General features: G+C 40.8%; 1 protein-coding gene across 3 annotated transcripts in view; it reads left to right on the forward strand.

Moving 5' to 3' along the window:
* The first annotated feature begins 570 nt into the window (after positions 1–570).
* runx3 (RUNX family transcription factor 3) overlaps positions 571–26,698 on the forward strand; it is a 48,218-nt gene continuing 22,090 nt past the window's right edge. The window contains exons 1-5 of one of the 3 annotated variants that reach the window (XM_067479403.1): positions 571–778; positions 1,112–1,222; positions 19,731–19,972; positions 20,718–20,874; positions 22,130–22,234. In XM_067479403.1, the coding sequence (XP_067335504.1) occupies positions 1,165–1,222; positions 19,731–19,972; positions 20,718–20,874; positions 22,130–22,234 (562 nt within the window). In that variant the 5' untranslated portion in view covers positions 571–778; positions 1,112–1,164. Of the gene's footprint in view, positions 779–1,111; positions 1,223–7,255; positions 7,417–10,200; positions 10,256–19,730; positions 19,973–20,717; positions 20,875–22,129; positions 22,235–26,698 lie in introns of those variants that run through there. The other 2 variants (XM_067479405.1, XM_067479404.1) reach the window with 2 other exon arrangements.

Raw genomic sequence — 26,698 nt, forward strand, 5'->3', positions numbered from 1 at the left:
ACACAGATGTGCTGTGAGTCAGAGAAACACAAAAGTAGCACAGGACATATATACACAGTCAAGAAAAGCACTCTGAGTGTAGTTCGGCAGTTAGAGACAAAACACTTTCCTGTCTTTGAAAAAAAAAAAGCCACAACTACGTTATCTCACTATTTTCTCTTGTCTTCTTCTCTCTCTCCTGTGTGTTTGGCTTAATACATTTTAATGCTTCTCTCCAGTTCTTCTACAGTGGCTCCAGTACGCTCTGTAAACCTCAGTGAGCCACAGTGGGGCAGGCCGCTGCCTGGTTTGAACTGAAAAGCAAACCGAATGTTTCCCAAACTTAGACGACCAGTGAAAAGACAGAGTGAAGATGGCGAGTAAGAGAAGGAGAAGCATGGAAAGTAAAAACCCAAAGCAGAGAGACCAGAGAAAAAGCAATGTGATATGAGAGGAAGAAAAGGAGGGACGGTAAGAAGTAGAGAGGGAGAGGCACGGTGACCTCACGTGACATGTGACGTGGGCTCCACCACTCACGAAGGGGAGTGTGAGTGTGTGAAGGATGGCGAGGAGGATGCAGATAGAGTGTGGCTTTTAGCTTTTTACTAGCACTAACACTCCAGTCAGGCCACCACGATCGTGGGAGAAAGAAAGAGACACACCACGCTATCAGGCCAGCTGGCTAACCTCAGACCCTCAGCCCACTGTGTGACAGAGGACCACAAACCAAGTCCTCTTGGCCAACCTGCTTCCATCACCCGGGCTCTGTTAGGAGGGCCCCCTCTCAGCTCCTGCCCTGGTGAGTACACCTCGACACTTTGAGAAGTAAAATTGCTTGTTCTTTCTGTTTTAAACTGCCTCTTTGTGAACAATATCATGTTTTTTTCTTCTCTCTTCTGGTTCTCTTTCCTCTCTGAAATATCTCCTGGTGCTGCTGCTAGCACATGCGGCTGCTCTCTGCAGGCTTGTGGCTTGGGATTCCTGCGGTAGTCACAAACCCTAGATTCTTGGTTGAAAACGTGCTTAAAGCTCCAGGAGTTGTGTCCTCTGGTGCTCTCCTTCCTTCTCTGTCTCTCTCTCTCTCATGCTGCTTTAGTTTGTTTGTTTCAATTCTACTCTTTTCCTCCGCAAGGTCGGTACAGATCGACTGCAGAGAGGGCTCCACAACATCCTGGCTTTCCTGTCATGGCATCCAACAGCATCTTTGACTCCTTCTCCAACTACAGCAGCAGCCTACTCAGAGGTGAGTGATGACCCCCCCACCCCCCTCCCTCCCACCAACAACCCACTTTTCTGTCCAGTTGTTTTGAAAGTGCAGCTTTTGTCAGTTTGACAACTTGTTCTGTTTGCCATTTCACAAGCTATGATACTAACACGTCTAAAAGTGTGAAGTAGGGACTTGATTTGTGAACAGCCCTCATCTAGTTGACTGATATGGCCTTTAAAGGCCTCAGTCCCTCCGCTCCTGTGTTTTCTGTAGGCTTGATAGAGTGCCGCCATAATGGGATTCTCACCACAGACATTCATTATCAAGTGAAACTCTGCGCTCTCTCTGTGAGAATACGAGCTCAGAGGCTCCATGTGACTGGGCCTTTACTGGAACATGGCAATACAATAAAAGAGCAAAGAGAAAAAAACATATTAGGCTCTCTCACTCTTACTTCCAGGAGGTACTTTTGGTCTGTGTGGTGAGGTGAGTGCACTATACTTGGCGACGCTAAACGCTACCCTCAATAAAGCAGCCATTTGTTGTCATGGCAATTCCAATCACACAGCTTTAATGTGCAAATAGTGAAGGAGAAGAAGACTGAAAGTTTGCCTGTTTTGAATGTGAATACTTGTTGAGTTTATTCCTGTAAGTGATAATAACACAAGCATAAAGTAGTCAGAGAAGTTGTTAATCTGATGGCGGCTGGGGGACTCCGTTGTTCCCACTCAACATGTCACACAACCACTGTGACAGCCACTGCAAGGCAACAGAAAAAGCAAAATCTCCTTTCCAATTAAGTCCTTGCTGCAGTGTTAATTAGAGACAGCCACAGAAGAAGCACTACCAACTCCTAATTGTTTGCAGAGGTTATCTTAAAATCTCTGGAGCCTCTCACACAGACACAGACAGTCAAACGCACACAGTCAGTACATCTGTGTCTCACATGAGAAAAACCCTCTGATATCTTCAGTGGAACCGCAGTGACAGGGGATGATGTTCCAGTGTTCTCACTACTTCTACAGACATGCTGGCATTTATAGTTTCCTCCTGACAAGCCCTTTCCTCTTGCTCTCCTCTAAATCTGCATGCCTTTATCTCCTCACTGTTTACATATCAGAGTGTCACAGACTTCAGGTTTCATGCATGCCATCTATCAGAATTTTGAGAGGTTTTAACCCCTAACGTAATGTGCCTGATTTTGACTTGAAACCAAACCAGAGAAGCGAGACGAAGAGGGTCAAGGAGTGGGGGGAGGGAGCAGAGACAAGCATTTAAAGCTGTAATTATCCATTGGAAATCATTAGAGAATATGCAATATCCTTTTACAATTCATTCTGTCGGGAGACTGAAACCGAACTGCAAGAGAACAAAGACCAAGAGTCATTAAATCCTCCAGTTCAATCTGAAAGCATTTGAAATCGGGACTACCTCATGTAAGCAAAATACCCCAGTGGTTAGTTTGACAACTTGCATTACACAGGCAAAGCAATTTGGCCAATGTTCTCTTTTTTAGACTCAAATCTAACTGAAATTAAGAGGAACGGTTATGTCTGTAAATGCCTGGCTTCCCCCAGCTCTAAATTTATTTCAGTGAAACAGCTTATGGAAATGATGTATTCATCTCTTCAGAAGTCAGGAAATACTGTTGTATGCAACATGTAGTTCATCTGAGACATGGCACAAAAAGAAAGAACACCCATTAAAGAATGTGAGTTGGTCAACAAAACTGAAAAAAATAAATACAAAAAAAAAAAGAAAAAGAAATAAAAAGATTCAGATTAAGATAATTATCATCGTTTCAGGTCTATCTTGCTAACTTTATAAAGAAAAAAGGCATCAGTACTACTATCAGACATTATTATCAGTAGTATATTATCTGCATGTGTTAAACGGGTGTCTTCTATATAGTATATTGCAGCCTATCTCATAGTGCAGACAGAGAAAACATATAAGCATGTGATGTGCAACATCAGATGCACTTCGCGTGAGAAGCGAGAGGATGCCTCACCTCAGAAACCTCAGTCCTCTGCTACAGTTCAGGGAGAGACAGACACACACACACACACACACACACACATACATGCATACAGACATCCACATATATAACAACATATGAGACATGCACACCAAATCACAAAGACAACAGACGAAGCAGCTGTCGTTCTCATGGCGTCAAAGCACAGTGTAGGGCACAAGAAAAGGCTAATAGTCTAACAGTTAGTTGTTGTGAAAGAGAGAAAGAGAAAGAGATGGAGAATTTTGCCTCAACAAGGCGTTAATCTGATCCAGACTGTCAGTGCTGCTGCAGTTCACTGATAATAACCACAATGAGGCTACACCTGCTAACCCTCACACAGAAGCACCCCAATTTAATCAGAAAACAGTTTTTCTGAGACACTTTTAAAAAAAAAAGCGGCAGACTCCAGAAAAAGCACCGGACTTTCCGCCTGTGAAGCAGAATTGTATACATTTTACTGAGTTTTCCAATCTTGACATGTTGACAGTGTTTGCATCAGGTGGTGTACCTGGTTTATAGCAGCTGTGATTGGGGCAGTGTGGTGGGATATAGCCTTGGCACAGTTTGTTACTGCATTTCCCTCATCTGGTTGGAAGGGCCGTTGTTTTCCCTGCAGGACACTTTATACAGGGGTCCATTTCTTTTTTTAAAGCATTACGCTTTTGGGAGCCAGCTCCTTTTGTGGCAGAGAAAAGGGCCTTGGTTTATTAGGGTGGGAATGGTTTTATATGTTTGGCTTATTGCACAGCATGAATGGAAGTGAAGGCTTGTGTGTTGAGAAATGCACCATGCATCACCACAGTTGTAGCAGTGTTATTTTGGAGGATTCCGGGAGGTGGTCTGGTTTTTTCTACAAGTGTTGGGGAGGAAGAAGACTGAGAGACACATGCACAATGTGAGAAAAAAGACACTTTAAATGCAAGTAGTGCTAAAATGAATCATTCACAGGGGATAAAATGCAACGAATTTCAAGCTCAGAACCACTGACACATAAAAAAACACTATACAGTAGCTACAAAAAAAAAGACTATAAATTTAACAGAACACATGGCTGGTCTCTGGTGAATTTATTAATAACAAACTCATATGGCGAATATTTTTTTCTCCCCTCTAAAATTAACATGCCCGATTGGAACTTATTCAAAGTCCTGCTGAGTGTGAGGCCCCAGAGTGACGCCAAAGCATGTAGACTGGCTGAGCGAGCTGAAATCTGTAACCAGATATAAAGAGTTTCAATATTCAATAAGTGAATCAATAAGTGAAAGTAAATAATAGAAAACGCATGGCAGTCACACAGCGGCTAAATCCTGTCTCCAATTTAGTTGAGTATAATATCTATTTATAAACCTCTGAAGGCATATTGGATGGAAGAAACACTCTGGACTTGATTAAGGCTGTAAACGTTTTTGGAGGTACTTATTTACTTTTTGGTCCACCTCCCCCTTTTCACCATCTGTCAACACGACTATATGGAGGACCTTTAAGGGTTACCAGTAACATGGCTTGCAGGTATGAAAGGAGTATGGAGTATGGAGAGGGCTGTGCTGATTATGTGGTTGACTAATCCCAAACCCGCCTCCACCCGTGTGCAATGTTGGCTCAAACCAACCTGCTCAGCCTTCCATTGGTCAAGGTTAAAGTTGTGCTAAGTGTACTAGTAAACACAATTTTCTGGTGGTCGGCAAACAACCGCAGTTGCAGATTCTTTTTAGCCAATCTGATAATATGGATTTTGCTGTAGACGTTTCGGTGACTGGAGACAAATAAAAAAAAGAAGGAAAAAAAAAAGAAAACGTGTTATGAAAGGTTGAGCAACTTGTATCAACAAACACTCCTGGAGGGTGGGATGTTTCTATAATTCTACTGTGAAGTAAAATGGAGGTGCACAGACTCTGAAGCAACATTCAGAGAGAAAAGCTAATATCATCTGAGGCTGGTTTCAGACTGAGCATGCAGGAGGAATCGCCGGGTCGGCGTCTCAGCCTCCTGAGACACACAGTTCACGCAGAGTTAGTCTGTATTTTAAACTCTCTGATTTGATTGTGCATGGCAGTTGTGAGAGCTGTGAACCCTGGGGATGTAGACTGAACACATTTACCGAGATCAGTCTTAGATGAAACAAGAAAAAAAAAGGAATGAAGATGCACTGTAGTCTGTGGTAAAAAAAAAATACAAAAACATATGCATGTGTCCAGTGATGTTAGAATAATTTATAATGTCTAGACCAACTTTAACTGGGACTGTGACATAAAAATGAAATTGAAACAGGAACAAGCTGCATGTTGGCAGGAAAATATGCAGACTTTAAAAATGCTTGTATAATTAGATAATAAGGGGGAAATGGTCGCAATATAAAATTCTTTAGCTTGATTTTAAAAAGGATTCCCATACCGGATGAGGCCCTTCTATTTCTATGACTCATTTCTTTATGGTTAATTTGCTTCACTTACGAGCTGATATTTCATTTAAGCCCTTAAGTTAAAATGATTAAACCCACATCACTGTTATTAGACTGCATGATCTCATTCGTCCTGTATAGAGGACGACAAGATTAAGGAAAAACCTTTCTCGCAATTTTCTGTTTCTTAATTTTGTTTTTAACCTACGCCCTAAACCACAGGCCAGCCCCACAGCTTATTACATGGTAAGCCTGGGGTTGCAGGAAAAAACACAAGTATTATTCTCAGCTAATTTATGTATTATAAATGTAAATTTTGGCAGTAATTATGTTGGCGTTTAAAATTTGCTTGCAATTTTCAGTAAAGCTGGAAATAAGATAAACAATTCTAAGCAAACCTGAATCAAAACATTTGTTTCATCACAGGTCTAGTTTGTCCTCAGTAGCTCCGGCTACAATTAGGAAGCTGTGACCTGAGTTTGACTCAGATGAAGCATAACTTTTTGTTTAGACCCCTCCCTGATGTATCGTTAAACAGATGTTGTCAACAATATCCTTTTGGTTGCAGGAAAAGCAAAAAGACCAATGACAAAGCACAGTGTCGATTGCTGTGCACTTTTGTTTTTAACATTACGATTGCATTCTAACCCACAAATGACTTTAATGGGTGGGCATGGGTCTTGTCGGCAGCACATAAAATGACTCAAACTTATGGAGATGCCACATGTTCAGAAACATATCAGGAGACAGCAACTCCTTATTTTTTACATAAGATGAAACACAGGAGGAGCAGAGGATTTTATTTTATCATGTGTGAAAGTTTAGCAGAGATCTAAGGCCCAGAGGAACTCATTCTGTCACCATCAAAGGATTTAAACGAATGTTTTTCACAGACAGAAGAATCCATCCTCTAGACTAAATCTTCACTTCATTATGAGCAACTTTAATCATGCTCAAAACATCCTTATAGCCTAGCCCTCTTCCCATAAGCAATAAAGAAAAAACTTAATTACGGTTGAGGGAAAAATGTAGATAATGATAGGATGTGAGAGGCTCTAGGCCATGAAATGTGTACTGATTTTCTATTTTTCTGTTTTCCCAGAATTTTTTTTTCTCAGCTTGTTTACATACAGTTAATTGTCCTTTCTGCAATAAAACATGATTTTTGGGGTTCTTCTTCCCTCCCTTAAAACATAACTTTAACCACAGGGAAACGATTTTGTGAAGAGAGCATTTCAAAAATTGGATTTTCAAGGGGTGCAAATAAATGACAGGACTGCCAACTGCCTCAGTAATTGGCCACCTATTTATCCTTTTCAATGCAGCACACAGAGGGGGGAAGGCTCATTTGAGGACTCAGCTCTATCATTTGTGTTGTGACTAAGATAAGTGAAATTAATCAAACATGTTTATAAGAAGAAATTATAATTTTGACAAAGAAAACATTCCAAACACAACCCATGATAATTAATTAATTTACTTTTGTTCTTGTTGTTAAATTATAAAACTAGATTAAAATTTAGGTTTGCTTGTTTTGAGAACACAAAACTTGCAGAATTCATAAAATTATTCAATATCCCTGTACGGCAGCAGGTTTTGACCTGAAGTAAACATGAGTGACCCTGTGCTTTCTCTACAGCTGCTCACTTCTGTATTGGCTCAGTAGGAAACACCATGCTAGGGATTCCCCCTCAGCTGTGCAGCAGAAGTGGCCCCTCCATCTCTTCTCCATAGTCTGTCTGCTGTGAGGTCACTCTGTCTGCTGCAAATGCCATTCTCACGGTCACAGACACCGCCATCACGAGTGCAAACGTAAAGGAAACTCAACATTATATGTGCACTGTTGCTAACACTTACAAGACTTCACGCTCACACTCACACGTCTACCAGCTGAGCTTTTCCTTTTCCCCGTGCTGAGTCAGAAATGAGCAGTGCATGTCAACATGATGACCGTGACGTTTTCCCACTCTAAATGCTGTCTGACCTCACTGTAATAGCCAGTCAGTACTAACATATGGTCTCCTGATGCCTTAGTCCTGCACCATTATCCACATGGTGACTAAACAGCAGAGGACTTAACTGAAAAATATCAGTGACTGCTTTCTTGACTTTATATAGTGCCAATTCGTGTCTTGTGCTTAAAGAAATACTTATCAAACTGTGGTTACATATGCACTGATGGGACTGAAAGATGAGCCTCTTCTGTGAGATACAACCTTCCTGAATTTTTAGCTCACAAAATTTAAGACACCTAAAAAAGGAACTATCAATCTTTTGCATGTCAAAGAACACGAGTTTCATCAAAAGGCTTCATTTTTGAAGATGTGAATATATTTGCGGTTAAATACAATTGTAGATAAAGGGCAGAATGAACTAACACTGTTCTTACACATTCTGTGTGTTAAAGTAAAGTCCGCTCAGAACTCCATTTAGCATGAGAGCTAACTGTGCTAAATACTGCCAACCTGGCAGAAAAGATGTTTGTAAAGTGCCTGATGGACTTGAACACAACTTTTCCCTTTAATCAAGCTGATGACATAAGAGGCAGACAGCGAGCCAGTCATTCAGTCAGTATAGAGTTTGATTAACCAAATTACCAGGCAGCCAGACTCCAGGCTTCTGATTGGGTTTACAAACCCTCCTTGTCAACGTTGTGTCATTAGCTTGTCGTTAGCCGCGGCCGCCTTGACGTGGAGCAGCGACGTGCCGGGCCTAAACACAGCAATCAGGGGATTAGTGTGCAGTTACAGCAAAGCCTCAATGAACGCCTCAGGCTCTGAGTCAAAGAGGGGAAAGTCCTGCCTTACTACACTAGGTCCATGTGGCCAGGGTGATAACTGTACACGGGCCGCACCACTACTGATTAGCGATTGAGACGATGAGAGGAAACATTCAGTCACTTTGGACACATGAGTGGTTTCCTGGACTTCAATTAAGTCCTCAACTAAAGCAATGATTTTAATGGTGGGACTCCATTGAAAATAAGATTTAACCTCCAATTAGATTTGCTTAATCTAAAACTAGGAGTCAAGCCAAACAAATCTTACACAGTAACACACAGAGTAACATGCAATGCAGTGACTCTCTGAAGCTGCACAAGAAGGCTATGCCACATGTGGAGATGATTCATTTCTTTGATTTGAATTTGGAATCAACTGGAATGGCTGACAATAATCACCTACTGTGGTAAAAAAAAAAAACGTTTGATGAGTAAAGACAATGTTATGTGTTAAGGTGCTCTCCTGAGCTCCTTGGCTTGCAGGCTGAGACTAGCCACACCCTCGTTTCCTTATGATGAAAAGCCCTGAGCGACAGCTGTGGACTTTCCAAGAGTTGTCTCACGTCTGCAGAGGAAAGTGGCATAGACATTTGTCAGGAAACCAGCACTGGGTTCCTGCTCAAATCTGGTTGGATTCTGCGGCAAGTCAGATGGTGCTCAAGAGGCTGAACTTTTCTGAAGGAGGAAATAAATGCAAATTCAATATTTGGGGGCTCTTTGAAGTCCAACTGCATTTGAATGAGTGTGACAGAACCTGGAGTGACCCTTGTTGAAAGAGTCCCTTAACAGCAATGAAAGGGTTCGAAAGGGACAAACACCAACAAACACACACTTCTATCTGAAAAGATAGAAATGTGTACAGTGTTTATTGGTGTGTGTTCACATGATGTTAAGCTTGAATGTGTAGTGTTACACAAGCAGAGACAATGAAGCTGATAAACGAGCTTTACCTTTATCCGTATTCAAATGGTTTTATAAACAATTCAGTGACAAATGGTTTTGGCACCTGGTTGGCAGGTGACTCACATTTTGCTGCTTTATGTTCATGTCATTCATTTCATACATTGCATACCTCACCGTGTTCCTTCACAGTTCGGAGTAACAGGGACCTAGTCTCAAAAAATAAAAACATGTGGCTTGTGTTGTAAGGAGGAATGAACAACAGCATTCCATGTGTAACCACATCAAAAGTTCCCCTCGCCATGGGGCTAAATGAGGGCAGACTGTCCTAGTTGCCAGTCCAGATGACTGCCACTAATTAACCAGAGATCTAAAACTGACACTTCCTCTTTATCACTTTTTCTTGGTTCTTCACTCTAATCTCCAGTTTTTAAATGTGAAGGGCTTCTATTTGGGTTCTAGCAAGAGGGGACAGCCACACAACAAGCACAAAGGGGCATTGTCTGATGGTGAAAATGTGGTTTACAGGCTCTGCTATAATGGCTTGGTGGTTGCTGGAAGCCATGCACACTTCCTAATATTCAGCTCACATGCGATTTCATTTTGAGAAAAGACTTAGCTATGGGGCTTTGCCTTTGTATGAGAGGGACGCCTCGCAACTTATTTTCTGAGCCGACAGGCTCGGGCTCCCTTACCCCCTCCCCACTTTTCACCCCCTCTTCCCCTCTCTGGTGGCGCTACTATATTTGTGTGGGATCTCTAGCGATGGAAGAGTAGACACAGGCTGCGTTGCCAGTCAAACGTGTTCGGGCTGTCAGACTGAACGGCTTCCAGCGCTGCGATCTGTCTCCTCTCCTCGTCAGTGGGAGCTGTTTGATCTGACAGAGAGACTCCGTTAGAGACACAGGGAAGTTCAACTGCTGGGAGGTTGGATGGCTTCAGCAGTCAGAGTAGCAGCCCAGAGAGGAAAAGGTTTGCACACACAGTCTGGTTGCAATCTTGGTGTCTGTGCTGTGTATCTATAAATGTCTCTGAGCATTACTTATTCTAGGTGCGTGTGTGGTTACACATTTACGAGTGCAACGCAAGAAAGCCCAACTGGGCTGACATATTTTGGGGCTCTCTTGAGCAAAGGGGTGATGACGCAGTGGGTAATGATATCATAAATGTGTGGCGCTGCTGAGCTGCAATGACAGAGCGAGGAGAGAGAGAAAGAGAGAGAGAGAGAGATTTATGTGCTGAGGTGGCAGAGCAAGTAAAACGTGCTGTCTTCTTCAACACCCACCATCATTTGCCCTCACTCTCACGGTGGTGATGACCTCATAAGCCTGCGCCGCAGTCCAACACAGTAGAGTAGATGCTGGTGTCAAGTGGTGAAATTTTAGATGGTGGTTTGGTTCACACACAGGCCATCACTACACTTCCTATGTGGCTACAACTTCCAATGATAAGGAGAAACTCTGACAAATGACTTGATTTTCCAAGATGTATTTACAAGGAACAATAGGGGATTAGTTTTACACATGGTCAGGATAATTTCATCACCTGCTTGCACTGTGTGATAGCTGTTAAAGCGAGCACAGAGAATGAATTGATGTGGCTACTGTAAAAGATTCATCTCCTGATCTGTGTGTGTGTGTAGCAGCTGGGCTCTGGCAGGGCTCTGGCACGGAGGCTGCATGGCAGTTAAACTGTCACTGGCAGGAACTGTAAATCTTTTGCAGAAGGTGAATGCAATGTGACAGAGCCACAGGTGTGTGTGTGTGTGTGTGTGTGTGTGTGTGTGTGTCACAATACTTGCGTATTTGTCTGTCTTTGTCCTTCAGCCATCCTAAGGAGCAGCCCTTAAACTTTGGGTTGGACACATTTGGCAAAGTCAAAGAGAGTCAGAATACTGTGTATGTGTGTGTCTGTAGGGGGTGGGGGTGCTGTCACTTTGGCAACGCAACTGCACATATTGCAGCGATTACCACAGCGGAAAAATGTTTTTCTGCAACATGCAATTACTACAGATTACAGATTGCCGTCCTTGCATCAGAAGCTCTCGCCAGAAAAAGAGAAACACTGCGTGAACTGTGTGTATGTGGATTTGTGTGTGTGTCGTTACACACAAATAGACAGTCAGACACAGAGACAAAGAAAGATGAGAAATGATTATAGCTCACACTAAAAACCACAACAGAAAAAAAATGGGGGAGTTGACGTATTTAGGGGACTCATTTAGATTTAAAAGTTATACTGACTTTCAAGGGTAAATAAAGACCCTGGAAAAAATACAATTTGTCCTCCAGTAAAATGAGGAAAAGTACAGTAGGGTACATTTAGTAGGCCTTTGTCCATCATCATTAACATTATGTAAAGTGTATGCCAGTGTCCCAATGAAGTACACAACACTGAACGCCTCAAATCATATCAAATTTGGACTTTACGTCTTGTTTCAGGTTACAAATCACTCTGAATATCAAGAAGTTTCCTTCAGGTCACACTAAACAATATAGCCCAACAGTGGTGCCCCGCAGCAAGGCAGGGCCCCATTTACAAACCCACCAGATCAAAACTCAACCCAAAGTGCTCCTATTATAGCGCTGGGCCCTTATGGTGAGCTTACCATCCAATGCTACTTTTAGTGGGTTTCCAAAGAATAAACAGGCCTGCGAACCACATCACAGGCTGCTGACTGTCATAGTTGGGTGAGTGTACCCGACAAATGATGTGAGGGCGGAGCGACCGTGACATCGGGGTTTACACTGAGTTCCCCTCTGCCTGCCTCGGGTGTGGTGTGTGCCATTGAACTGCAACTGAAAGGACAGGGAGGGGGCCTGACCACGTTCAACCCCTGAGTACAGTGAACCGATCAGACTGTTTCACTGTCCCTCTCGTGACTTTTTAACTTATTTTTACCAGAAAAGACATAAGCACTGATTTTTAAATATTAAACACTGTATGTTTGGTCATGCAAAAACATTATATTCACACACCTAATCTGATCTGCAGCCATCCCATCAAGAACAATAGTGGCAAACTCAAATCCTTTACTTAAACAGACATAACTTTGGTAATTTTTTTAAAATTGTATTTTTAACAATCGCCATATATGCACTAAAAGCAAAAACTAATTCTCTGCTCATGTGTGATGTTTGCGAGTCTGCAGCCTAGATTAGCTTACTCGGCTTTTCCATAGACTTGTGTTGTACACACACTGCTCTAGTGGGTGACATATTTATATATTTATTCATTTGAAAAATAAAAAAATTGGCCCAAATGCTATTTTTTCCTTTTGACAAAGATAAAAAAATGTCACCCACTAGAGCAGTGTGTGTAGCTGATGTGCTTGATTTTTGGACATCAATGGAAGTCCACAGCTTATCCAGGCTGCAGACTGACATTATGCATACAGTATGTAGAAGCAATTCATTGTTGGTTTTATTATCTGTACAGGGATTGTTGTAATTGACGAATGTTATTCTTTATGTAAACTTTCTAAGAATCTGTGACAAACATGTTGCATTGCAAGTGCCCCCCCTGCTTTAAGCCTAAGTAAAAGTGCAAACGTGTTATCAACATGGTAAATGGTAAAATGGGGTGTGACAGTAGTACAAAAAGAGGAGAGTGAAGAAATTCGGCAAACAGACAGAGAACAATGTATTTGCCATTATTTATACATGATGAATCCAAATGTGAGAGGAAGACAGTGTTATCTTTTATCATAAATTACATATAGCAACTTTACAGTTGTATCTGGTCAAGTTGGAGCTAATATTTAACTATAAGTTTATAAAAAAGTAGTTAAGTCAAGACATTGCCAGCCAGGTAGTTGTCCCTGTCCAAAAGGTCACAACATAAATCTGTAGGTAATGAGCTGATTAATGTGGTAAGAGAAAATTGTTGGGAATTCTGTTATAGAAATTTGTATTTATTGACAAAGACTATTTGATAATCTTTGCTTTTTGAAATATTGAATAATGTTAAGAATTTTTTAAGCATCTGCGATGTTTAGACAGGAACAGTCTTTTTGGTGGAAATGCTAATGATAAAAAGTCTAAGCTCATAGACACTCACAGAATCCCCAAAAGATTGGGAATATAAGATATGCGTTTAAACTTTATAACTACATTTTGTTGTAGATGACAATGATAACTCATTATAGCTGCCAAATGTAAAATAACTTGCTCTCCAATTTAGTCTAACTATAACATACAGTTGCACAAAAAGCAAAAAGCCACGTAAAATATATTAATATTGTATATAAATTTCTACTATAAAATGAAATACTTGGTTACTTTAAACAAATTCTGTAGAGAACTGGGAAACATCCCTCACACATAGATATGTGCTTGGTATTTTTGACAATGAATGAAGTCTTTAAGAAGTCTGTTTACATTCAGCAGACAGAAATAACAACATAGCTGGAGTTGTCCCCCAGCAGCCATTATGTTGCTCAATTGATTCAGAGAGCTTTAATAAGCCCTGGGCTCCATTCTGCACCTTTTATAAAATGTAAGCAGAGTATTAAAGATGCATGAGATGAATGTGCTCATTGTCTCCTTTGGTAACTGCTGCATCTTGTCTCATTACATTTACATTGTCATTAACTCCTGGGTTTCATAATGTCACCTTACCTTTACAATTTTTTAAGATACTATATGTTCCGAATGCCTTCAAGGATCTAAAATGTGGACCTGTTGCTCTCATGAGTTACTGGATCTATAATCGTCAATGGATTCCTGAATGGCCCCACTGCATTGAGCAGGGGCCCCATAGGTCAGGTAGCCAATGGGCTAATGAATATTAAGTTATTGTTCATATTTCTTGTTTAAAAGAGCTTAGTTAGAAGACACAAAATAATTGAGAAAGGGATGCATGACAAGCGCAAAGAGAGGGGAAATAAAAAACAATCCTAAAGAGGTGACACAAAACCAGGCACAAAGCATTGAAAAATGGACTCAAAATAATTTAAAACAGACACAAAACATCTGAAAACAAGCATCAAATGACCAAAAACACACAAAATGACAAAAAACAGAAACAAAACGTCCGAAAACAAATTTAAAATGACCACAAACAGACTCAATACAATGAAAAATTGTCTGTCTATGAATATAATGAACTACAGAGAAAAACAACAGAGGAAAACTATAGAAATTCAAATAAAAAAAATATTTTTAGGATGATTAAGAGCTAAAACAAGTTTGAGTACATGAATGAATTCCAGTGATCATTAAAACTAACATAGACAGCCTTGGTGGAGAAAAAATAACATACGAATTTGTGTGATCAAAATTGTTCAACGTGTTTCCTATTTTCTTGTCTGAACATCAAAATGGACAAAAATGACCACCAATTGTGATGTGCTGACACGTAATGTAATCAAAATTTGAGAGCGAATCAGCCATCAGAGCAGCAAGAGCCCAAAACCCAAACACTCTGTACCCACTCACTGTTGTTTAAAAGTTTCTCCATATACTTGTGTATATAAACACTCCGACGCTAGAATATGATTTGGCTTTGAGGGGACTGGCACAAATGGCTTTGGTGACTTACATCATGCTTGGAAGTCTAATCACAGACACTCTTGTCATATCAAGCAGAAAAAGTCCATTTCATAGCGAGCTATATTTCAGTAAAAGGGAGGTAAGGGTAAACAAGCCCAGCGTTCCACAGCCACCACAGAATTTATCATTCATACAAAAAAATACCCTGAGCTCCAAAAGCAGAGCTAATTTAATCCAAGAGGAATAAAACTCCATTTCATAGAAGCTGTCCATTCAGAACACTCATATTTCCACTGAGCAGAAACCCCCGGCAGAAATTCGAGCAGACACTTTTCGGAAGGAATGCATTCGGTGGGTTGAGGGCCAAAGCTCGCCCTGTAATTTGTGAATGTACAGAAATGTGTGACCGCCACAGCTCCACTAAAGATAGAAATCTTTGTCTTATGTCATCGCCGAACCTCAAACTATTTCTAATTGCCCCCATAGCCCCCTTTTCCAAATGAATAGCTACCCATCCAAGGGCTTATGTGTGCATGTCTGAAAATAGACCAGGAGTTTACACAGGCTAATAGATCGTATTTAGTTAAGAAAAAAAGAAAGAAATAAACCTTTGAAATGAACTACACCTATGTGTGACTGTCCCCTTCTTCAAAGCAGCTTACAAGTGGCACTGAAAGCAGTGTGGGTGGCATTTAGAGGCAGGTATACGTTTACAGAGCCCAAAGGCTTCCAATGGCTTCTCTGCCAATGGGGATCATACTCATATTAGTCTTTACAATCTGACTCATTACACATGAAACCTGAAGTAAGTGGGGTTTCCTTTGGCTCTACACACAGAGAGGAGGAGGGATCTCAGCTCTTTCTTTGTGAGGACTCCAGTGAGCTGTGTGGTTAGTTAAAATTCATTTTCTACATTTATTCACATTTACTCATAAATGACCCATTTAGAACTGCTGGACCATGGTGCTGCAGAAAGTCTACTTTATGGTGACTTTTGCCAACAAATCATTTTGTGGTACCACAGGGAACCCTTTTGTTGTTGTAAGTGCACATCATGATTCAGGTGAAGAATACAGAAATGAAGGCAACACATTTTCCCAGAACAACCATCAGTGAGGAAAGTAGTGATATCTTGATTTATGTCTGAAGGATCAATTTTCTTTTTATCCTTGAATGGTACGAATCATGTACGCTGAGGCCTATGTGAGGTGGTTCAGGGTTTCACATATCCTCCAGGAGTTCTGTCTTGATTTCAGGCTCAACCCACCCAGATCATTAAAAATCGTTCAGGGGCACGGCGGGCTCCGTCCTCAATGCCTGTGCGGCTGAAACTGTAGAAACTGCACATTGAAATGTGGAGGTCTAAATGTGACAGGCGCCCAGAGTGCACATTAAGGCTGAACATGGTATAGCTGGGGCATGTGGTCACATATTAATTATGAACTATAGGGCAGATGGACGACTAAAATATCACCGGATTTGTCATTGGCCCAGTCGAACTTTACTCAAAAATAGAGGCTGTATGATAGGTGATCTGATCACAGATTATTTTCTGTAGTCAGTATTGTAGAGATCTAACTGCTGCTGCTGCTATGTGAAGCAACTGTGTGCTTAGGGATTTAAAAATATAATAATAATAAAATCAAATAAAACCTGACACACAGTCAATAGTCATTTGGGACCCTTGTAAAAAAGGCTCCTGTTGTTAGATGATAATGGCTCATGATATCAAATTTTAAATAATCTTTCCATGATTTGTGTAATTCACGGTGTGTAACACTCAGATTTTTTTTAAAATCTTGTTGGTAACCCCCTTTGATTCACCACACCCCACTGAACCACTGTCCTAGATCACAAAATTAACAAGCAACCACAAACAAGGAGTGTCACTGGTGTTAAACAAACTTTTAGCTTAATATTTCTGTGACCCCAAAAAATAAAACATAAGGGGGAGTAGGTTATTAAAATGAGAAGAGAGACTTGTTGAAAGTAGTTTAGTGTACATTTGACTGACTGAACTAGTGTTTGACAGCATTGTTTCAAACCACATATAATTCCGATACTTATAGACATTTTCTCTACTTCTCCTCTAAAGTATTCAAACTGTGCATGCTGCACTGAAACAGTGAGGTTTGTGGTCAGGTTTGATCCTAAAGAAGCTAAACAGCGCTCTCAAATATTAACACTTAATTGGGACACTTTTAGAATTAGATTTTTTTTTACTTTAAATTTATTTTTTTTTAAGTTTTATACTCAGCACTACTCATTCTCTATTAATCTGACTTTCTTCTGTGTGCTGGAGCAGAAACTGTAGAAAACCTGAAAGCACCGCGATGGCTCCTCACCGCACTTAACTGCACTTATTTATTTTTTTATTTTCTTCATGCAAGTAGAGAACTTAAAAATAGCCACACGCAAGCAGATGAACCAAAACAAAATGAGTCCCTATTAAAACGACACCGCGACGTATTGAATGCATTAAAAAAAAAAAAAAAAAAAAAAAAAAAAAAAGAAAAGGCTTCAGATAAAATCCTGATTTGTTTAATGTTTTTTACTGACAATTTCCTGTTTGCATAAGTGAATTTGAATCTCTTTTTGCATAATATGTTGGGTCAATTTAAAAAAAGTTCATAGCTGCAAGCCAATTCTAAATTAATTTATGGGCCAGCTAAATCGCACGTTTTCAAAATAATATTTATTCACTTTAATAACATCTATTAGTGTTCACCAGACGCAACAAAGTTAACTTGCATACAGTATTTTAAGCGTTGTTTGACCAATTATTCTTTTATTTACAACAAAGACACAAAACACTGACCCAATCAGTTCTCTAAATGTTGTATTTTAGGATGGAAATATAAGCTCTAATCCATCACGCGGCTTCAATGTGCAGTTAATAAACGAATAAATATCCGTGCTGTTATAATAATTTAATTTTTCAATAATAATTACATTTATTGTGAAACGAAATTATGAATGCAGAGGTTAAAAATAAATATGCCTGGTGCTGCTTTGCACGAAACAAAGTCTCACAAACGTAATTCCTTTTACTGTTTTGACTAAGGTCGAAATTAATTCAGATTTCCGACTATCTCAGAGCACAGATAAGTTTCCTTTTCTCTACTGATGTGAAATGTCTGCCTCAGACTCTCTGAGCTGACAGCGATTGAAAAGGCAAATGCGCCAACTAGTGTCAAAGAGCAGCATGGCCGACGGTTTATTGGGTGTGCCGTCATTTGATATAAGAGCCTCAACAATTCAGGTTTCTAATGAATTCACCCATTGACACACACACACGCACACACACACACACACGCACACACACATTACACTAGTGTCTCGTTTGATGTGGAAAAAAAAACTTACTTAATACAGTCAATTAAAGTGATACGGATCTGTATTAAAGCCATAATTTCACTTTATGAAAAAAATTATTTACCTGGAAAAAAGTTGTAAAGCAGACAGACATAAAAGCTTTTCAAAATGAATAAATGAAAATAAAACCACAGGCTTCGGCAGTGTAAATTCGTCTTTGAATAAATTATAAATGTCTCAAGTAAAATATAGTTTATGATATGTGTTTTGATCAACCAATATCTCTTTATTATTATTAGACAATTTAAAAAGTGTTACCTGTAAGATACGTATTTCCTTATTTCCAAAATACTTAGTTTTTGCACAAAAGCAGTTCAAAAATACTCCTTTATTCACCTTTATACACTCGATTAAGCTCCAAAGGCGCGAGGATCATTTGATATCATGTAAAAATCAATTTAACCTCACATCATTCGTTTTGTGCATTTACTATTACACCAAGCGTCCTTTGCTACATTCACAAATAAGCAATGATGTTTCATAATTTCTAGCATGTAAACGTCTATGAAACGTGTAGAAAAATATAAAAGTAGAGAGAAAAGGCACAGATAAGTATCAATAATTCAGCTGGTGTGTGTGACAACAGTGCAGAGCAGAAGCAGGAGCAGCGGAGAGTTTGATTGGTAGCTAAAAGCCCAACCCAGCAGCTTCATTGGTGGAAATCTTCTCCACACTCCAACCACTAAACACTAAAATGACTCGGGTAAAATAATCTCGCGGCACTCTGCTCTTGCGTTCAGCCTCACGGCTCCTTCTCGCGCCCCGTAACCTTTGCGCTAAAGGATAACTTTAAAGGAAATCCAACTGGAGCGACAGGAGAACTCTTATTCCAGTATCGTGCTGTTTTATTTTTTATTTTTTTGTGTGTGGGAAAATCTAAACCAGGATAAAGTTGCGAGAACTTTTACGCACAAAAAGGGACACTGATATACTTCACATTCAGTTTGACTTTAGAACGTTTAGTTTTGCGGTTTGTGCAGCGGCGTCTGGTGACATCAGAAGAGGCGCCTGACAAAGTCTGACTGTTTAAACTCGACCACCTTTTTAGAAACTTTACCGAAGAGCCCCAGTCAGCAGGATTGTGTAACTTTTTGCATCAGGACTGGATTACCTGATTATTACGGCAACACACAGACTCACTGACTGATTTGCGATTTTAAAGTGAGAGCTCAACTAGTTTATGGTGTTGATGACTTGTACACGGGCGGCTGACATTGTCCACCCGCATCGTAAGACAAGTTCAGCACCGCGAGAGACTTTGGGGTGCTTTTGTTTGGCCGTGTTTTCTGCTACCAGTGATAAACAGAGCAGCCCTGATGTTTGTTAGGCTGACACATCCTGAGCAGATCATCTAGCGCGCAGTCGCCACTCATTAGTTTATTGTTTCTGTTAAGGCAGCGAGAGTCTCCATACTCAGACTTAGTGCGCTCTCGCCTCCATCCTTAGCGCTCACACAGTGGACTCCTGAAACCAGCAGCATCGGGAGGAAAATACATAAAAAACTGTTGTCTCCCAAAGAGTTCTGTTACAACCCAGTCAAGTGGCACTGACCCAAGGTGTTGTGATGCATATTCCCGTAGAGCCGCCCACCACCAGACGGTTCACGCCGCCCTCCACGTCCTTCCCCTGCAATAAGATTGGAGACGGTAACGGGACGATGGCCACCGCTGGGCCCCTCAGGTCAAGACCGGACACCAGGAACGTGGTGGACGTCCTGGCAGACCACCCGGGCGAGCTGGTCAGAACCGACAGCCCCAACTTTCTCTGCTCCGTCCTTCCATCTCACTGGAGATGCAACAAGACGCTCCCCGTGGCATTTAAGGTCAGACACATGGCTTCTAATTGTCATTTATTACATTCTATTATATTTTAATGGTGCACATGGTGGTTTTATGTATTTAGGAAATGAATGACAGAAGACTCATTTAATACTGATTTAAGACCAGATAAATATTAAGGAAGTAAATGACTTGCATTTATTTATTAAAAAGAGTGAGCTCTTAAGTTGTGCTTTTTGTTTTTTGCAATTTGCATTTCTGAGGGATGTTAGATTAATAAAATGTGCAAAACGGTTTTCTTGAACATTATGCACAATTCAATTTGATCATCAGCCCAATCGGCCCAAAAAATCTATATTACAGAACAGAGAGATATGAAATTACAGAGTTCTAAACAAATAGATCTGACCATTTATTTTATTATTACATTTACTATACTATATATTCCCAAATGTTTATGGGCAAACATTTGTGGCTTGTGTCAATGAAAGCCCATTTATTGTGTAAAACATGCTATGATCCCATCCCATGAGAACTCAAAGAAAATTGAGATCCCATCCGCTAAAATATTAATATAATTAACATTTAAATCTTAACACGCTGCGCTGCATGTGTCTACTTTAGGAAATCTACTGGCTATAAAATTCGGCTTATGTTTTATTGTTGACATTGCGGTGGATTTGCAAAGATATTCGTGTTTAATATTACTGGAGCCGGATGCGGTTTTACGCGCGCAGCTACATTTGGTTTGGTGACCCAGAGTGACCGCCTGCGCTCTCCTGTGCGCAGGTCGTAGCTCTCGGCGAAGTTCCCGACGGGACTCTGGTCACCGTGATGGCCGGGAACGACGAGAACTACTCGGCCGAGCTGAGGAACGCCTCCGCCGTAATGAAGAACCAAGTGGCCCGATTCAACGACCTGCGCTTCGTGGGCAGGAGCGGACGAGGTGAGCTGAAACTGTCCCTCTCACACACAGAGATACACAATGAGAGAGGACGTCGCTGCTTGTACATTAGGAAAAGCGCTCATAATAATCATAATTCTAATAATAATAACAACAACAAGAAAAATGTCTGGAGTAATAACTGGCAGCATATTATTTTTTAATGAATGTTAAACATCATTTAAACATCTAAAAAGGTTGCACAGGCGCATGAAGCACTAATAGTAGGTATACTTTTAGATTTTATATTTCTGTAAATTCTGGCCGGATCTTTGCATTACCAATATAAAAACTTCAAATGTGGAATCATTTAGGTTTGGTTAAGGCGAGCACCCACACTTTGCCAGCTGATTTCCATGAGTGTCACTCGAAACATGTGGCCTGCGTCACGGTGCACATTTGCGATGTGACTATAATTTAATCCAAGGAAATAGAAATAATTATATGGGTTTTCTTATTCCGAGAAAGGGATTAAAAAAAAAAAACACCTCGCAATTCATGCCCCGGGGTAATTTGTCAAACAGTTCCGCTACCAAAAGCTTACATACACAATACACAATATTAGGGATATTGTGTATTTATCATTGATATGGTATAACTGCTTTAAAAAAGAAGGTGTAAAACTGCTGCATATATGCTGTTACACTGAATAAACCAAAACTTCTTCAATTTAAATCATAAAGAACTAAACATGCTGAACTAAAAATTAGAGTATATTTCTGTCAGTCCCTTAAGAGCCCACTTTTTTGGTATTTTTACTGTTTCTATCTAACGAATAAGAAATTTGGTGGGTTGAAAATGGTTCTCATCTCCGAATTAAAAAGTAGCCCATACCTTTCATTTCTGCAGTCAGTTACAGCACCAGTTCTTCCCCCCCACATGTCCTCCCACGCATTCTCTTTTTAACAAAAGATGTCTTTCTCAGACCCAAAGAGAAGCACCGGACCCACTGCATGATGCAGTCTTCCTCCCCCTGAATGGACTCTGATGCAGATGAGAGCAAGATTTTGCCTTGTTGAACAATAAACTATTGCTGTAGGCTCTTTTAGGCAATCTGGAACACATCCTCTCAATAATCAAAATCATACCCACAGTCAGGCTATCAAAAGAGGTGGTCCTTGCCTTATAATTGTAGCAAGACAAAAGCTGATGATTTGGACAGTGGAACAGTGAGTTATTTTCAGGGAAGGTTGTTTCACATTTGATTCAAAAAATGATATTTCTTTCACAAGTGTCATGAACATGTTCTCTGCCGCAGGAAAGAGCTTCACTCTGACCATCACCGTTTTCACTGGACCGCCACAAGTGGCGACTTACCACCGAGCCATCAAAGTCACAGTGGATGGACCCCGGGAACCACGCAGTGAGTTCACACACTTATTTTCTCTCTCTCTTTAACACACACACACACACACACACACACACACACACACAACTAATAATGTTATTTTAACATGCATTGTGGGGTGATGCTAGCGCTGCAGAGCCACCTGGTTAAAAGCAACTATTCCTAGTTCTGCAAGTGTGGGTGTTATACCTCTATATGCTATGAGAAAGGCATGATTCATATGCAAACCAAATTGAAGACTGTGAGCATGTCTTACAGGTTGTTTGTGTGTAGGCATGAGATAAGTATTATTCATACTGTGGAGGTAAAATCTGTTCACACGATCACATACGCAAACATTTGGTTTCCACTCGGTTTATTTTGGGGTTTAGACTTGGTTTTGGGGTTGATATTAGAATTAAAGCAGGGTAAAGATTGGGGTTAGGTATGTAGTGGTTATGGTAACTCTCTGAAGAATGAATGTGGAGCTGTAAATTGTCCTCTCAAGTATAGATGTGCAAATTTTTGTGTGTGTACATGTGTGTAGCAGGGGCCCAGGGATGGGCCTAGTCAGAGGAAACTATAAAGCATATTAAGGCATAACCCGAGACCACTAAGAGGAGCTGAATAAGTCTCCAAGCCACAGGTGGCTCAGCTCAGTGGAACCCTCTTCATCACCCACCCCTCACCTCTACCCTTCCCCAGTGCTGGTCAGAGGGGTCATACCTACCCCACCACATAACTGGCACGTAGAATTAACACAGGGCGGTCTCCAGCCACTGTTAGCCCGGGCAGAAAGGCTCAGCGTGCTGAAGCTGTTAGCACCCCAATTCAGCCACAGCTACATTCTTATGTGGTTTAATGCTGCCAGTGTGTGAGATGGTGGAGACCAGCATTACTCAGATGAGTCAGTTGCTGAGAGCAGAAGCTATACTTATGAACTGATAGATAACGGCGGGACATAAAAATGGACTCCTTGATCCACCTATGAGGAGATGGTGTTTATATTGGTGCATCGTTTTGAATGCCACTGAACGTATGCATAACTGGTGTTGGAGAGGGGAAATCAGGGACAGAGAGAATTTAGCCTCGTCACAACAGCCTACAACAGGGAAAGACAGTGGTAGCAATATTGCTGGAAGACAGGGAGCTGTGGGGCACAGGGAGAGGGGCAGTATGCCAGCTACCCCCTGCCAGGCTATTTGCAGAGGCATAAAGAGAACAGTGACTGCAAAGGAGGGAGGGACAAAACAATAATAAACACAGTTTGTGTCTGTGTCGATGGTTCCAATTTGATTGTCTTCTGTTTAAAGAAAAAATGAAAGTATGTGCCTGTGCATAAATGCATTTGCATGCATCTGTGCGTGTCTCCGCTTGAAATAACCGTGTACATTAAGGTTGCCTCCCGTCTGTCTCTCAGTATGTCACAGCTCCAGCTGACGCGTCAGAGTGGCCATGCTACTTTTACACTGGTGCTGGGTGCTATAAAGTGACACTGTTTAATATAGGGCAGGGGGAATTTAAGGCTCTGTTAAACTCTGTTACATGGTGCTGACAGGGAATTTATAGAATGGCAGAAGTTAAACCTCTGCAAAGGCCGATTTAAAATAACCCATTTGTATAAGATTTCAATATGCACTAACTAAAACCCCCTTTATTTTAACCCCCTGTAAACAAAGAATGCTGTCTCAAATTATGGCTTAAAGATTATTGGAAATTTGAATAATGCAACCAGTTCAAACAGCTGATCACTAACAAACAATTTGAAACACAGCATAATTATGTTCATTGTATTATTGTGAATTACATCTGAGGCTCAGAGTAGTTTTCATTCCAGTTTAGTGTACTGAAGGACTTATAGCCTAAACAATAAAAATCACTTTTAAGATGAGATAAAGGACCTTTCATATAAAAACAAGAAACACATTCTAAGAGTATAATATCAGTCCTGGCTCACTCAATGCACGGGAACACACACCACCATTCAGACATTATTAGAACCATAAAAATGATCAGATTCTTCTCTAACCACAAGGCACCACATTATATCAGCTGTGCAACGTTTAGAGCCGAAGCAGAGAGGCTCTACTCCCAACACATAAAAGTAACAGCAATTTTTCATTATAAATCACATCCTCATAGACAGTTATATATTCCAGCGGTGCTTTGAACACTATTTCCATCAACATTGCCACACAATTTTCAGCACAACCCAGTTTTATCATTCACAGTTTGCAGACAGCCTGAAGCCAGACTTGGCCATGCCGTGTTCACCTGTCCGCAGGTTGGCAGGCTGCGGGGGCCAGCCGGCACAAGGCTTTACAGGCTGTTTGTATAGGACCTGCATTTCCATGACTGCCAACTGAGCAGTGGCAGGAGTTGGCACCAAGGGGGGAGGAGGTTTTTATTAATGTTTACTGATCCAGTCTGGAAAACCTGATGGACAGGACTGCAGCGGTGGCAGCGGCTGCTTGCCTGCGGCTGCTTGCCTGCACCATGCCTACTGAAAAACACTTGAGTCGTAAAATAGACACACAGATGAGTGAGCGTGTGTACACTAATGTATTTTCACATGCCCCCCAACACATGACTAAATACATAAGCACAGACAGCATTGTGGTTCTCAACAAAAAATAGGCTAAATGTTCAAAATTGTTTAGCTATGTTTTTTTATCTTCATTGCTGCCGATTTCCTCATCACACATCCGGCATTTGTCACCATAACCCCCCCCCTACTCAACTAAGATATATCTTTCATATTTTATTATCAAACTTCTGCCGCGACCGAACTGGAAACAACTGTTGCAACGCTCCCCTCACTTCTGTCTGAGCAGCAGCTCTAACAATACGCCACTTCCAACAACAAGATAGAGCATGCAGACTTAGAAACACCAAAAAGGAAGGCAGATCACTTAAGTGTCGAGACCCTCCCTGTTTGTTGTTGCCAGCAGATGCCTCTGCTACACTGCTCCTACACTTGGTGCACCCTGCAGAGTTATTCTCACCAATTAATCCCATAACTATATTTTCAGTACCCTTCTCACTCTCTCACTTATATATGACATCAGCCGCAGTCTACTTACCCACGGGGGAGTCATCATTTGTATTTCTGTCTCTCAATCTGAAATGAATCAGTCACAGAAGTTAAAAAGATGAACTCATCGCAAGTCAGACATCAGAAAAAGGGTCTAAAATATTTTTAGCTCTTAAAATACTGTTAAGAATTTATTTTTACAGCTTACGGATGATTTAAAAATTAGCATGATTGTACAGTAGGTGAGTGAGTGTAAAGCATGTAAATAAGGCATTTTCTGAAAGTCAAGCTTTAAAAAAATGCAAAAAAGAATTTGGAAACATATCATCTACCGACATGCAGAAATTTAGTTAGAAAAAATATAGCACTTTTTGTGAATATCTGAGAATAGATTTAGCTTCTCTGTAAATATCAACACTTGAAGTTTGCATATGTGTGTGTATGTGTGTGTGGGGTGGGGGGGCGCACTGGTATTAAGTAACAGTAATTATTTTAATAATAACAATCTATTATTTATCATTTTGTTTAAATAATACACCCCTTTACCCCCAGAAGAAGGTTACAGAAACAGAAAGTAAACATTTCACTGAATGTTAGCGATGTGGAAGCCTATATATTTCAATATTACCTCACAGTAGCAATTTGCCTGATAAGAGTTAAAAATGTTACACCTGCATAAGCCTTAAGAGCTAACACAATTATGGTACATACATGCTATCCCTCTATACATTCAGACAGAGCTAACACACTCTGCCACCCACAAGCCCTTGCATCCACAAAAATTACACAAGTGCTGTCGTGTTTTGTTGCCTCTATTTACTTGGCTGGGTGTGTTCACACAGGTCCATGAGGAGAATGGCAGGCATGGGGGGGCTCCCGGCTGCAGGGGTGCATGTTGGAGTTGGCGGGTTGATTTATTTGCATTTGGCACAGAGACTGTACAAAGTATGCAAATAGACAAACAATGACATTTGCTGTGTTATTTTTCCTATGATATTGCAGTCTCTCTGTAAAGTAAACAAAAAGATGGCATGTGTGTTGTTGTGTATGTATTTGCGTGTGCGGGTGCTCAGCTCATGCACCTGCCAGGTGTGTCCATCTCTTTAAGTCGGCCCCACGGGCCACGCCCATGCTCCACAAATCACATGAAAGGCTCACCCTTGGTGCGAATTGCTCTCTCAAAGGCAACTTTGATGTTTGAAAATGGAGATGGGTGTCTTTGAAAGAAAGGCCTACAGGTGTATCAGTACCAGGGGAGGGGAAAGACAGAAAAATAGTGGCATGTCTGATGCTGGGTGCTTTCCTGACTTCTAATAGCTCACCATGACTCTCAAATGTATAACCTGGAGACATAGTGGCCTACGCACATAATCACACACAAATGGTGGCTAGCCTCAACAATCTAACTCATGACCACTTAATTTATGGTTTGGCAAAGACACGATTCTGCCTCAATACCACTCAGA

This window comes from Channa argus, chromosome 16 (assembly GCF_033026475.1).
Source record: "Channa argus isolate prfri chromosome 16, Channa argus male v1.0, whole genome shotgun sequence".
Lineage (NCBI taxonomy): Eukaryota > Metazoa > Chordata > Actinopteri > Anabantiformes > Channidae > Channa > Channa argus.